This window comes from Didymella exigua, assembly GCF_010094145.1.
Source record: "Didymella exigua CBS 183.55 unplaced genomic scaffold M421scaffold_10, whole genome shotgun sequence".
Classification (NCBI taxonomy): Eukaryota; Fungi; Ascomycota; class Dothideomycetes; order Pleosporales; family Didymellaceae; genus Didymella; species Didymella exigua.
This window is the reverse complement of record NW_022984784.1, coordinates 285,808-297,051: the sequence shown is the minus strand read 5'-3', so window position 1 is coordinate 297,051 and position 11,244 is coordinate 285,808. Positions and strand designations below refer to the sequence as shown.

At 54.9% G+C, this 11,244-nt stretch overlaps 3 protein-coding genes across 3 annotated transcripts; 2 read left to right on the top strand and 1 right to left on the bottom strand.

Moving 5' to 3' along the window:
• Positions 1 to 1,184: 1,184 nt before the first annotated feature.
• On the top strand, positions 1,185 to 3,918 carry M421DRAFT_60108 (DUF221-domain-containing protein; the record flags this gene model as incomplete). Its single annotated transcript, XM_033595745.1, has 6 exons — positions 1,185 to 1,322; positions 1,376 to 1,540; positions 1,587 to 2,784; positions 2,830 to 3,162; positions 3,216 to 3,777; positions 3,828 to 3,918. 6 exons carry the CDS (start codon positions 1,185 to 1,187, stop codon positions 3,916 to 3,918), a joined length of 2,487 nt encoding a protein of 828 aa, XP_033449870.1.
• Positions 3,919 to 4,181: 263 nt separating this feature from the next.
• On the top strand, positions 4,182 to 7,664 carry M421DRAFT_125271 (uncharacterized protein). Its single transcript, XM_033587326.1, has one exon. It carries the CDS (start codon positions 4,444 to 4,446, stop codon positions 7,585 to 7,587), a length of 3,144 nt encoding a protein of 1,047 aa, XP_033449869.1. The 5' UTR covers positions 4,182 to 4,443; the 3' UTR covers positions 7,588 to 7,664.
• Positions 7,665 to 8,196: 532 nt separating this feature from the next.
• M421DRAFT_59942 (uncharacterized protein) lies at positions 8,197 to 11,192 on the bottom strand (the record flags this gene model as incomplete). The annotated part of the gene is made up of 2 exons (XM_033595731.1): positions 8,197 to 10,822; positions 10,876 to 11,192. The coding sequence occupies 2 exons, from the start codon at positions 11,190 to 11,192 to the stop codon at positions 8,197 to 8,199; spliced, it is 2,943 nt and encodes a 980-aa protein (XP_033449868.1).
• Positions 11,193 to 11,244: the final 52 nt, after the last annotated feature.

The following is an 11,244-nucleotide window of genomic DNA, read 5'->3' as shown; positions in this document are numbered from 1 at the left end:
GGCGTTCAGAGTCGCACTACCATCTGTAACCCATGTCAAATCGTCAAAGGGACCGACTCTTGGAACCCAGATTGCGCGTCCTGGCAGCGCTTGTCGACCAAACATCTCATGTGTTCCAGACCTAGACTGGCATCACGAGCGGGCCATCAAATAAGCTTTTAGCCAAGCGCAAATTCAATGCTTGATAATCCACACACTAGCACAAATTGGGAGGCAGGGGTGAGGTCAGTCAGAATGACACAGATCATGCGTTCACACCAGAATGCTGCAAATGCAGCGGTCGTTGATTTTGGCAATCAGTCTCCGAAAGACGTTGTTCGATTTGCAGGATCGAGCGGCTCCAGCTAGCAGTATATTGTATTGCATGACTGTGGCTCGCTTTAGTGGACGTCTTGTGCCGTATTGCCGTATCACTGTGTTCGAAGCTGTCCATTTCGCCGGTTTGCCTGCCATGGCTGCGGTTAATCCGCGGGTCATGCTGCATTGGATGAGAACAAAAATCCGCTGTTCTCTCCGACTAGAATACCTTTCTTCGGATAACTTAGCATGATTGTATGCCTCCAGCACAGATACCTCGTTGCGAAGAGACATGCACGCGATTCTGCAGATGTCACATCTGTGACAATAAGTAGTTATCGTTGGCCGTTTGTGCACGGTTGGCATAGGGCGGTCTTTGTTTGGCGCTATGCCGTCTAAATTCTGGCTTGCAAGCCTTGGTCGTTGACGAGGGCGCAATTTGAGTCGGATCGAAGACGAAAACTCGATGCTTTACTGTACTTCGTACGCTGAGGGTTGTGGGTTGTTTTACTTGAAGGACATGTCTCCTAACAAAGCATAGGTGAGACACTGAAAAGTAACAGGACCTCACAGCCCAATCAAATGGCTTGCAGAGTCGATCAAGCCATGAGAACAACGTGCATGGATGTCGCCGTTTCTTTCAGACAGTCTGTGAGCGTGAAACACAAAGTCGCTGGAGAACAAGAATCGATAGGGCGAGGCTGCAGCACATGGGCGGGCTACAGCCCTACGCCCAAGCTCTGCCTAGCCTGTTACGTCCTGCATGCTACGAAGTATGAGCTCACCGCCGCGCCGACCCTCTGTGCACGCGCGTTTACAATTCCCGCGACCCCCCATTGTCTCTTACTCCCACCTTTTGGCATGGCTACCAGACACATTACGCGGTGATGGACGACCATAACAAAAACAAAACTACCATCTGTAGGAGCGGGCGCGACGTGGTAGGGGACCAGGACGCGCGCGATGTTCGACTACAGCTCTACATCTCCTTGACACTCGGCGTGGGAGCATTTCTACTCTTCTGTGTACGACTCTTGTCTTTGTGACCTGGTAGCAAAGCGCTAATCGGGCAACGTAGTTCCTGCGACCACGGTGGAAAGGCTTGTACGCTGCACGCAAGAAGCAAAACAACCTTGCGACTGCGCTTCCTGCGCTTCCGGATACCTTCTTCGGCTGGATAGTACCCCTGTGGAAGATCACAGATGAGCAGGTGCTAGCCTCGGCTGGTCTAGATGCCTATGTGGTATGTGGTATGATTCAGGTACGGCTTTGAGCTAACGAGGCTGCAGTATCTCGCATTCTTCAAACTCGCAATCAAATTCCTCCTCGTCACGCTGTTCTTCGCACTCGCCGTAATCAAACCGGTTCACGATACCCATCCGGAGGGGAAAAAACCGCCCTCTGGTGGCGATGGCGACAAGAAGGGCGAACACCTTGAGATGCGCTCAGACACATTGTGGACATCCTGGGCCGAGTACGACTATTACAACTACACAGACTACCTCTGGATGTACCTCGTGTTTGTCTACCTCTTCACAGCGCTCATCCTATACCTGATTGTTTCGGAGACCAGACGGATCATCGACATAAGACAAGCGTACCTGGGCAGTCAAACAACCATCACCGATCGGACGATTAGACTATCCGGAATCCCGTTGGATCTGCGCTCCGAGGATAAAATAAAGCAATTCATAGAAGACCTCCAAATCGGCAGGGTTGAAAGTGTGACGCTTTGTAGGAATTGGAAAGAGTTGGACGATAAGATGATCAGGCGACAGACTATACTGCGAAAGCTTGAAGAAGCCTGGACGGTCCATTTGGGAAGCAGGAGGGTTGAACGCAGCTTGGAAACCCTGCCTGTGGTTCAGCCTCATCCCCCGCAGGCCAGTGCGGACGACCGGGAAGACAGTCGACTTCTCAACGGCACTGATAGAGATCCTGATGACGTTGTTCCATATGCACGCCAGCGACCAAAAGCGAAAATCTGGCACGGTCCCCTTAGGCTGCGTTACAAGACCGTCGATGCCATCGACTACTACGAAGAGAAGCTTCGCAGACTGGATGACCAAATCCAGGCGCTGCGCAAGGAAGAGTTTGAACCAGTGCCGCTGGCTTTCGTGACGATGGACAGTGTGGCAAGTGCACAGATGGCCATACAAGCTGTCTTGGACCCGTCGCCCCTTCAGCTTCTTGCGAACAACAGCCCCGCTCCATCTGATGTTGTTTGGCCCAACACCTATCTCTCACGGAGTCAACGCATATTCAGGTCTTGGACCATCACGTTCTTCATTGGAGTATTGACCATCTTCTGGGCTCTCATCCTTGTCCCGATCGCTGGCGCATTGAACACCTGCGCTATCGAGGAAGTCTTCCCGCGGCTGGCATACGCCCTCACGCAGCACCCACTCTTGGAACAGCTGGTGAACTCGTTCTTGCCGACTCTATCAGTGACGTTGCTCAACGTACTCGTGCCATTCCTCTATGATTGTAAGTACCATCGCACGGAAATCTTCTTTTTACTAACATTGGCAGGGTTGGCGAACAAGCAAGGCATGATCTCGCAAGGTGACGTCGAGCTGTCTGTCATATCAAAGAACTTCTTCTTCACGTTCTTCAACTTCTTTATCTGGTTCACGATTCTCGGAACTGCATCCAACTTTGTGGACTTGTTGAGCAAGGTCTCGGAGAGACTGACGAGCGCTACGGAGATTGCTTTCGCACTGGCTAGATCTCTGTCGGCTCTAATCGGCTTCTACACCAACTTTATCATCTTGCAAGCCTTCGGTTTGTTCCCGTTCCGCCTGTTAGAGTTTGGCGCCCTCTCATTGTATCCCATCTACTTGATCGGAGCGAAGACACCCCGAGGTATTTACGTACCTTTGAACCCACGGCAAAGTTGGTACTGACTGTTGCACTAGACTACGCAGAACTCGTACAGCCTCCCGTCTTCAGCTATGGTTTCTTCCTGCCTCAGACTATACTTATATTCATCATCTGTCTTGTCTACAGTGTCTTGAGAGATTCTTGGCAGGTCCTTCTGATCGGTCTTGCATACTTCATCATTGGTCAATTCGTCCACAAATACCAACTGCTCTACGCAATGGAGCATCGCCAGCATTCGACGGGCAGAGGCTGGACAATGATGTGCGACCGTGTCATCATTGGAGTAGTATTCTTCCAAGCAACAGTCGCTGGACAGCTGGCTTTGAAAAAAGCATTCAAACGCGCTGTCATGGTTGCACCACTGGCGATTGCAACTGTCTGGTTCTTGTTCATCTACGCACGAACATATCGACCTCTGATGAAATTCATTGCTCTCCGGAGTCTGCACGATCCCGAGCGATCAAACTTAGGACGCGACGTTCAAGAGGACGCTGTTCACGCCCAACGCGATGGGCAAACTCGACAAGTAGGCCGGCTCACATTGGATGAAGCCAGAGAGCGTGGCCTGAAGTTCGAGATTCCAAGTCTTGTTATGCCGTAAGTTTACTAACCCATCTGACACACCCTAGTACTAATGAACTTTGTAGTTTGAACGAAGCTTGGCTTACGAACAAGAACGCAAGATCCACAAATACGTCCGATGGATCCACTCCGCACAGCAGCAATGGTGGTACTTGAATGAGCACAAGTAGCAGCCTCTTCTTGTCTTAATGTTCGTCTTTCCGAGAGTTTGCATAGCACCTTCTGTATAAGTTGTTCGTATTGCCTTCCAGCATAAGCCCGCGGCGTTCTTTCCCTCTAATCGATACCCCAAATGCAATGTCTTCGCTTTTAATGACCCGGCTCCACCTCATTCAACATCGCTCGCCCGGCAATCCATCTGCGAATGCATTGCGGGTGACTGTGTTGCTTCTTCCTTTATTCATTTTTAAGCAGTATCATCTTTGAATCCGATCGTTCGATCCTGGTTGCATTATTATCACTACAACACGACCCTAGCGCACGCGCACCAACCCTACATAGCCTCCCATTGGGAGTGCAGCGACAACGTCTTCCCAGATCTACCTCTCAAGGGGAGTTGCCGGCACCAAGTCAGAACCCGTCCTTCCTACACTCGACACCAAGCCTCGTCAGGTCGCGCCGTCCTTCGAATCACCGAGTATCCACAGGCTGTCTCTCAGTCCCATACACCCTACTACACACATGTGTCAGACGATGGAGCATATGTCCGAAGCCTCGAGCTGTATCGATGCAACTCCTAGGCGTGCGACTGAGCATTCAGGATCCCGTTCATATCGTGACCTTGATATTCCAGCAACAAGACGCTCAGAAGTACTACGCCATGTCTTCCCTCGTTCTACACGTCTTCCTACAACCGCCAGTCGTGGGAGTACTTCTCGTATCTCAAGGGTCGATCATTATCGAAGCGCATTTCTTTACAGACGACAACTGAGACCACGGGGTACATTTCATAGAGTCATCAGTTCGTTATTCAGTGGTAACACAGAACGAGGAGCGCACAGTACGAGCCCACAAACGCGATCGAGAGCATCGAGCTTTGGTTCACGGCCAGCATCTTCGATTCACGGGTCGGTCCCAAGTTTTGACCTTGTCTCTCCTGGTGTGTTCTTATTTAGCGGACCCAGTCTGCAATCTGCAGAGTCACACAACAACTCAACATCTCAACTCCCTGGCCTGACAGAATCTTTTGATGATACGTGTCTGTATCGTCATATTCGCACAGACTCATTCTCAATGGTCGATCGTGCGAGTGTTGAAGAAGTGGTACTAGAACCCGTCGAGAGCCTGCTGGGTGTGGTACGAAGCATGTCGGGCGTGCTTCTTGGGGTCAACACACCGATTGAGGAGCTCGCAGATCCGTTGTCTGAGTGTCCTGAGAACGAGACTGGCTTGCTGGGTCAGATCACTACACAAGGCGACACCCCTTCAAGCACGCCCACCGCCAACGACTCGTTTCAAACCCCGATGATCACCGGAAAGATGTTGAAAGGCCCCACGCTTACATACGAAAAGGCTGTTGCACAGTCACCACTTCCGCCTTCTGGCACACTGCCCATAGAAATACTGGTAAGCATATACATCTACCTCAATGCGAAAGACTTCAATGCTGCTCGGCGGACCTGCCGCAGGTGGATGATGGCGAGTCTGAACAGAAGCCTGCTCGTTGCGATGTTGACCCGTGGAGGGTGGACTGGCGACATTTCTTGTACAACCTCCAGGCTGAGTGCTTGTTCCGGTCAGATGCAGATACACTCTACCCCATATAGCGACGGGGTATGGTCCATCAGTCGGTACCTCTCCCGTCAGTGTGCTCTTAATGCTCATTGGACCGGCAATGGATTGGATGCTGGGCCTGTCATCGTCGAAAGCACCGATATTGACTTCTCTGACCTGGCTGATGGCTATGCCCCCCACAAAGGGCGAGCCAACGGGGGTCTGATATTCACTGCGAGTATCTGCGGCAAGTACCTAATGGTGGTGAAAGACACCCTCATCTATATCTACGCTATGAGGGATGGCCTGTTGCAACCGCTTACCAGCGTGTTATGCCCGAGAAGGGTTCTTTCTGTGAGTATGAACACGTCTGTTGGTCGAGATGCTGTTGCCGCTCTTCTAGAAGGAAGAATGGGTATGGTATGCGAGCTTCGATACGGTCGGCCACCTCCCGAGCCTGCTTCTGAAGATACTTGTGTCGAAGGAGATGGATTCCCGCCCCGGGCTGGTACTCAGCCAACAATACCTGTGGGTGACACCAGCGATCTACAATACGCGATAGACTCTTTGGAACACACTTCGCCCAGAGTTCTTCGCGGCTTCCCGTATGTTCAGAACCCAGACCTGGACACGTTCAGTGCAATCGAACTCAGAGCACACAGCCAAGAATTCAGTCTCCGTGGCACCGATAACCCCAATACTCACGATCAGAACCTGATCAACCAAACGTGGAATCTCAATCTTCGTGGACCCCTGAAGAACCTGAGAACAAACTCAGTCGCCACACCATCTGCACAGAACATCCCATTAGAAAGCGGTACCTCCATCTTCTACCGTCACCTGTGCTCCGAAGATGATCCACCACGCAATGTTTCTATATGCCCGCAGCGCCGTTGCGTTGCGTTTGGATGTTCAGCTGGCATCGAACTACATTGGATAGACGCATTGACCGGACAGAGCTTGAGTCGATGGTTCCCACTCACGTCACCAAGTGACCACCTCTACTTCTTATCGCCGCGTCCTGGATTCGAATCGGCCAAAAAGCTGCGCCTGATTTCGAGCGCCGCGCACCCCAGTGACAGACCAGCTCTCAACCGGAAGTTCTTCCCCAATCCGATGACGATCCCCTTCTGGAACTCCTTCGCTTGGGAGGGGCACCGTCGCCAATCTCACGACTGCGACCACCTCCAGGCTGTGCCCTTGAGTGATGGCCACCACGTGCTTTTCATCGACCCCTCCACTAAACGGCTGACCCTCGGATGTGATGCACCGCTTGGTGGGCCTACGAAGCTATTGCGCAAGGTCGTCTTGACCCCACCTGAGAATCCTGATCCCTTGAAGCAGTCAACACATTTCCAAAGTGTTCCGCGATTCTACACGGCGGCCGCCGACATGTCATCTGGAGCCCGGATCGTCGTAGCATATGGAGATATTATCGTGCTGTACAGCATACCGCCCGACGTTCTCGCACTCTCAAAACTTGAGCAAGCAGCGGAGAGTCGGGAAATATACAACGCACCCCCGTTCTCATCCGACGGCCGCCATCGTGACCATTGGCTCAACTGGTGGGATGAGCCCGTAGCCTTCGATCCAGCCGACAGGCCTGAAGGCGAGACCAACACTTCCATCTGGCCAATATCCCTATCTGGCACTGAGATTGGTAGATTGCCGGACATCAGCGAACTCACTATCCAGACGCACCCAGACATTACTATCTGGGCGTTCACGTACACGTCGCAGTGCAAAACGTGGCGTCTGCGCAACTACGCGGATCCCGTCGTCAGAGCAATGCAGCGCATCGACCGCTGTGGCTTGGTCCACGACTCCCACCCGCTCGAACATGATGCCAACGTCGGCATGCACGACGCGCCGCCGCGCCGGATCGCGAGCAGCGCCTTCCCTCTCCACGTCCAAGGCAAAGAGCGCGAGACACCGGCTGCTGAGCGCAGTGTGGGCATGGGGTTCGATGGGTGTGCGAGCGGTGTACTGAAACGCGTTCCCCGGGCGCTGGCAGTGGAGAATGACGACTGGGTTGATGTGGTTGATGTCAGAGGGTGTAAGGATGCGTGGTTTGAGGGGGGTGGTGATGTGGTGAGTTGGTGGGAGGGTTGAGAGTGTTGTTGGAAGAGGGGCACTGGATGAGTTGGATGTCTTCTGGATGGAATGGGGTTGGGGTTGGAGTTGGATATGCGTCTGCGTCCATTTCGGCCAGGAGGTATTAGTCTAGGTGGCGTTGTCTGGGTCCTGATCGTTGCTACCTACCTACCTACAACACGCGAATTGCCTCATCTCTCCACATTCCATGAACTGACAAAGGTGCGATGCGGGTACGAGTGCGGAGAAGTGCGGAGAAGGAGCCGAAGCATGTGGTATTATAATTACATCGAATTCTATCCCGTCCCACCGACCCTCGTTTCCTCCAAACGACCCAAAGAATAAAGCCGCTAAGCTTTGGATATGCATGCAATACTCTGTGCCCCCCTTTCAATGCCATATGATATCGCAAAGGGGTAGTCGCGTTGATAATTTTCCGTACAAGCCCAGCCAAGCTTCAAGCAAGAGAGAAAACGCCATTTAGATGCAGAAAATCCATCACTCCATATTGCAAGCCCCCCCCCGGCGGTCAAATCTTCAAACGTGTCCCCTCTCGTCTCGTCTCGTCTCGTCTCGTCTCGACTCCAAGGTCGTCTTCAATCTTCTAGGCATTGGAAAGGCGCCGTCTCAGATGTTCAGGCCGCGCGTCAGGTCTTCCAGGCCGGCGGTCGCGTTCTCCTTGCCCTTGCCGAACTTGCTCTTGCGGGCGGCCATGGAGCCCCAGTCCTCCTCGTCGTCCTTTTCGTCGACGTTGATCTGCGGGCTCTTCTTGAGGATGCCCTTGATGGCGCCGGGCTTGTTGGCGCCGCCAGATGTGGCCTGCAGCGTCATGCTTGTGCCATTCGAGACTGCGTCCGAGTGGTTAGTGACTGGTCTGTAGCGCGCTGAAAGACCAATGTTTGAACGCTCGGAGGGGGCAATGCTGGGCGTGTAGCCCGGGCCGGGGCCCATGGCCATGCCATTGTTCATGCCTCCGCCGAACGTGGTAAATGGGCGCTGCGAAGAGGACATTATGGACATGGCCCGGTTGTTTGGAGGTTGCATACCATTCTGCATGCCTGGCACACTCAGGAACGAGTTGTTGCCCATCATGTTCTGACCCTGCCCCATCATGCCGTTGTTGAACATGCTGTTTGGCATTGCCATTGACATCCGCGGGTCTTGTTGCTGTTGCTGCTGTTGCATTTGCTGGTACTGCATCTGCTGCATGGCCATCATTTGCTGCATCTGCTGGTACTGCATCTGCATCTGCATAAACTCTTGCTGCTGCGGTGTGTATCCCATCTGACCCATGCCCATGCCCATCATGGGCATCTGGCCGGGGGAGTTCATGGCACCACCCATCATCATGGGGTTCATGCCGTTCATGCCGTTCATGCCATTCATACCGTTCATGCCATTCATACCATTCATACCGTTCATCGTGGGCATATGGGACATGCGCATTGGGTTCTGGACTTGTCCCTGGGCGTTCATCTGCTGTCCGAGCATGCCGGTGAATGGACCCTCCGCGGGCTTCTTGGTAGATGCACCACCCAGGTACTTCTTCTTGGACATGTCGCGCATCTGAATCTGATCCACGAGAGAGGGTGCTGCCATGCCAGCGTCCTGGTACATGAGCGGCGGCGGTGGGCCCATGGGACTTTGCCCGTAGCCTCCACCCATGGCATCGCCAGCGACGGATTGTGGGCCGCGAGGGAAGTTGTTGAAGCCCAGCGACTCACGGTTTGCGTGGTGTACCAGACCACCACCAATGAAGGAGTCGTGAGGGTCCATCGGCAGTCTCCTGGCAAAGGCGGGGAGGGCCGGTCCGCGGCTACCACCCATGGCGCCAGCCGAGGCTGGACGGTCAGGAAAGTACGACGGGATCGCATTGGTAGGCTGGGTGGGCATCCGGCTGCGTGCTGCGCTGGGGAACCCGTGCTGTTGAAGAATCCCAAGGGGAACATCCTCGTCCTCCCACTCGTCGGCCTTCATCGAAGTCTCGGACGGGAAGCCCATGGTCGAGTTGAAAGCATTGTCGATGATGCTCTCTGGCCGGTTGGGGTCTGCCGGTGCCGTTGTCGAGCGACGCATTGCTTCTCGTGCGAAAGACATTTGCTGGTTCTTCCGCCGGAGTACCTCTTCCTCTTCCCGCTTCTTGATGGCGTCTTCTTCGTCCTCGTAGTCTTCCTCCGAGTCGCTCTCCTCTGGCGGTGGTGCAGCGGCTTGCTTCTTCTGGTACTCACGAAACTCTGCCTGTGACATGACACGCGAGCCGCCTGCAGTGGCCGGTCGAGGGGGGTTCTTGACGGCGGGAGGCGCAGGCCGGGGTGCAGACAATGTCTTTGCCAGCGGCTTGGACGGCGGCGGCGCAAACATGTTGTCATCGTCATTGTCGTCGTATGCAATGGCCGACGGCGGCAGCGGGGCCCTCGGTGTGGCATTGGTGGAGGCGGATCGCGATGATAGGGGGGTCTCGAAGGAGTTGGCAGACGACGTCGAGATGGACGTGGGTTGTTGCTCAGGGGAGCTGTCTCCTCCGCGCGGCATAAAGGGCTCGCGGGCGGCGTGGCCGTTGCGGTCCTGGAAGGTAGCAGACGACTGCAGGTCGGGGCTGTCGGGAGCCATGGAGACGGGAGCGTACTGCTGGTACTTGTGTGCAGGCGGTGCGGGCGGAGAGTCGTTGTCTGAACGCGGCGAGTCCATGAGGTTGTCGGCAGAACCGCGGCTGTCCCAACTTCTTAGGGGTGGCTCAACATGCTTCTGTGGCAGGACCTTGATAGGCTCCGGCTGGAATGTGCGCTTTTCCGCAAGGAGCGAGCGGCCCGTCGGCTCAGGCTGTCGCTGCATCTCAGGGGACGACTTGCGGTTTAGTCCGCTGAAGATGTCGTCGAACGATGACTCTTCCCCAAAGGACAGGTCCTGGTCGAGCTTGGGCGGCATCGCCGTGCTGGCGTAGCTCGAGGCTGTCATAGCGCGGTCTCGCTTACCAAAGCCGAACGGCATCGGCATCGTATTGGTATTGTTGCTATTATTGGACGGCGGTACTCCTGCGCTAGACTTGGGCAGGGCCGGCAGCGACTTCTTGGAGGCGAAATACGAGCCAGGGGAGCTGTTGTGCTGGGTGACGTGCGGGCGCGGGACGTTGGCAAAGAGGTTGTCGTCGGAGCCTGTGTCGGTCGAGGACGGCAGGGTCGAGGTAGACCCATGCTGGCCGTTAATGTAAGGACGAGAGGCCGAAAATTGCGTCCCGCTGCTGGACTTGCTGTCACTAATGCAGGAGTCAGTCAGGCCGGCGCTACCGCATGGACCAGGGAGCCTTACCGCTTCGAGGACCCTGGAGAGTCATCTTCAAATGAGTGGTTGCGGGCCTTGTTGGCGCCGCTGCCAAACCCCGAGAATCGCGGAAAAGCGCTCTTCTTCTCCTTTTCCATCGTCTTGCGGCGCTCCGCCGTCGCCGAGACTTCCTGGCGGCTCATGAGGCGGAAGCCGCCCGAGTCGGCCGCGGGCGGCGCGGGCGCGGGCGCAGCAGCAGCAGCAGCAGCATCGGGGCTGGCGGGCGCAGCGGTGGCGGCGTCGTCCAGCACATTACTCTGCGACTTCCTGCGGCCGGTGAAGAGGCCGAGCCCCGGCTTGCCCATGGCGCTGGCGCGGGTGTGTGTCGCCGGTGCGCGGGAGGCGCTCTCGATGCCT

Coding starts and splice junctions, on each gene's coding strand:
- M421DRAFT_125271 (XM_033587326.1), top strand. CDS start 4,444: ATGTGTCAGACGATGGAGCATATGTCCGAAGCCTCGAGCTGTATCGAT.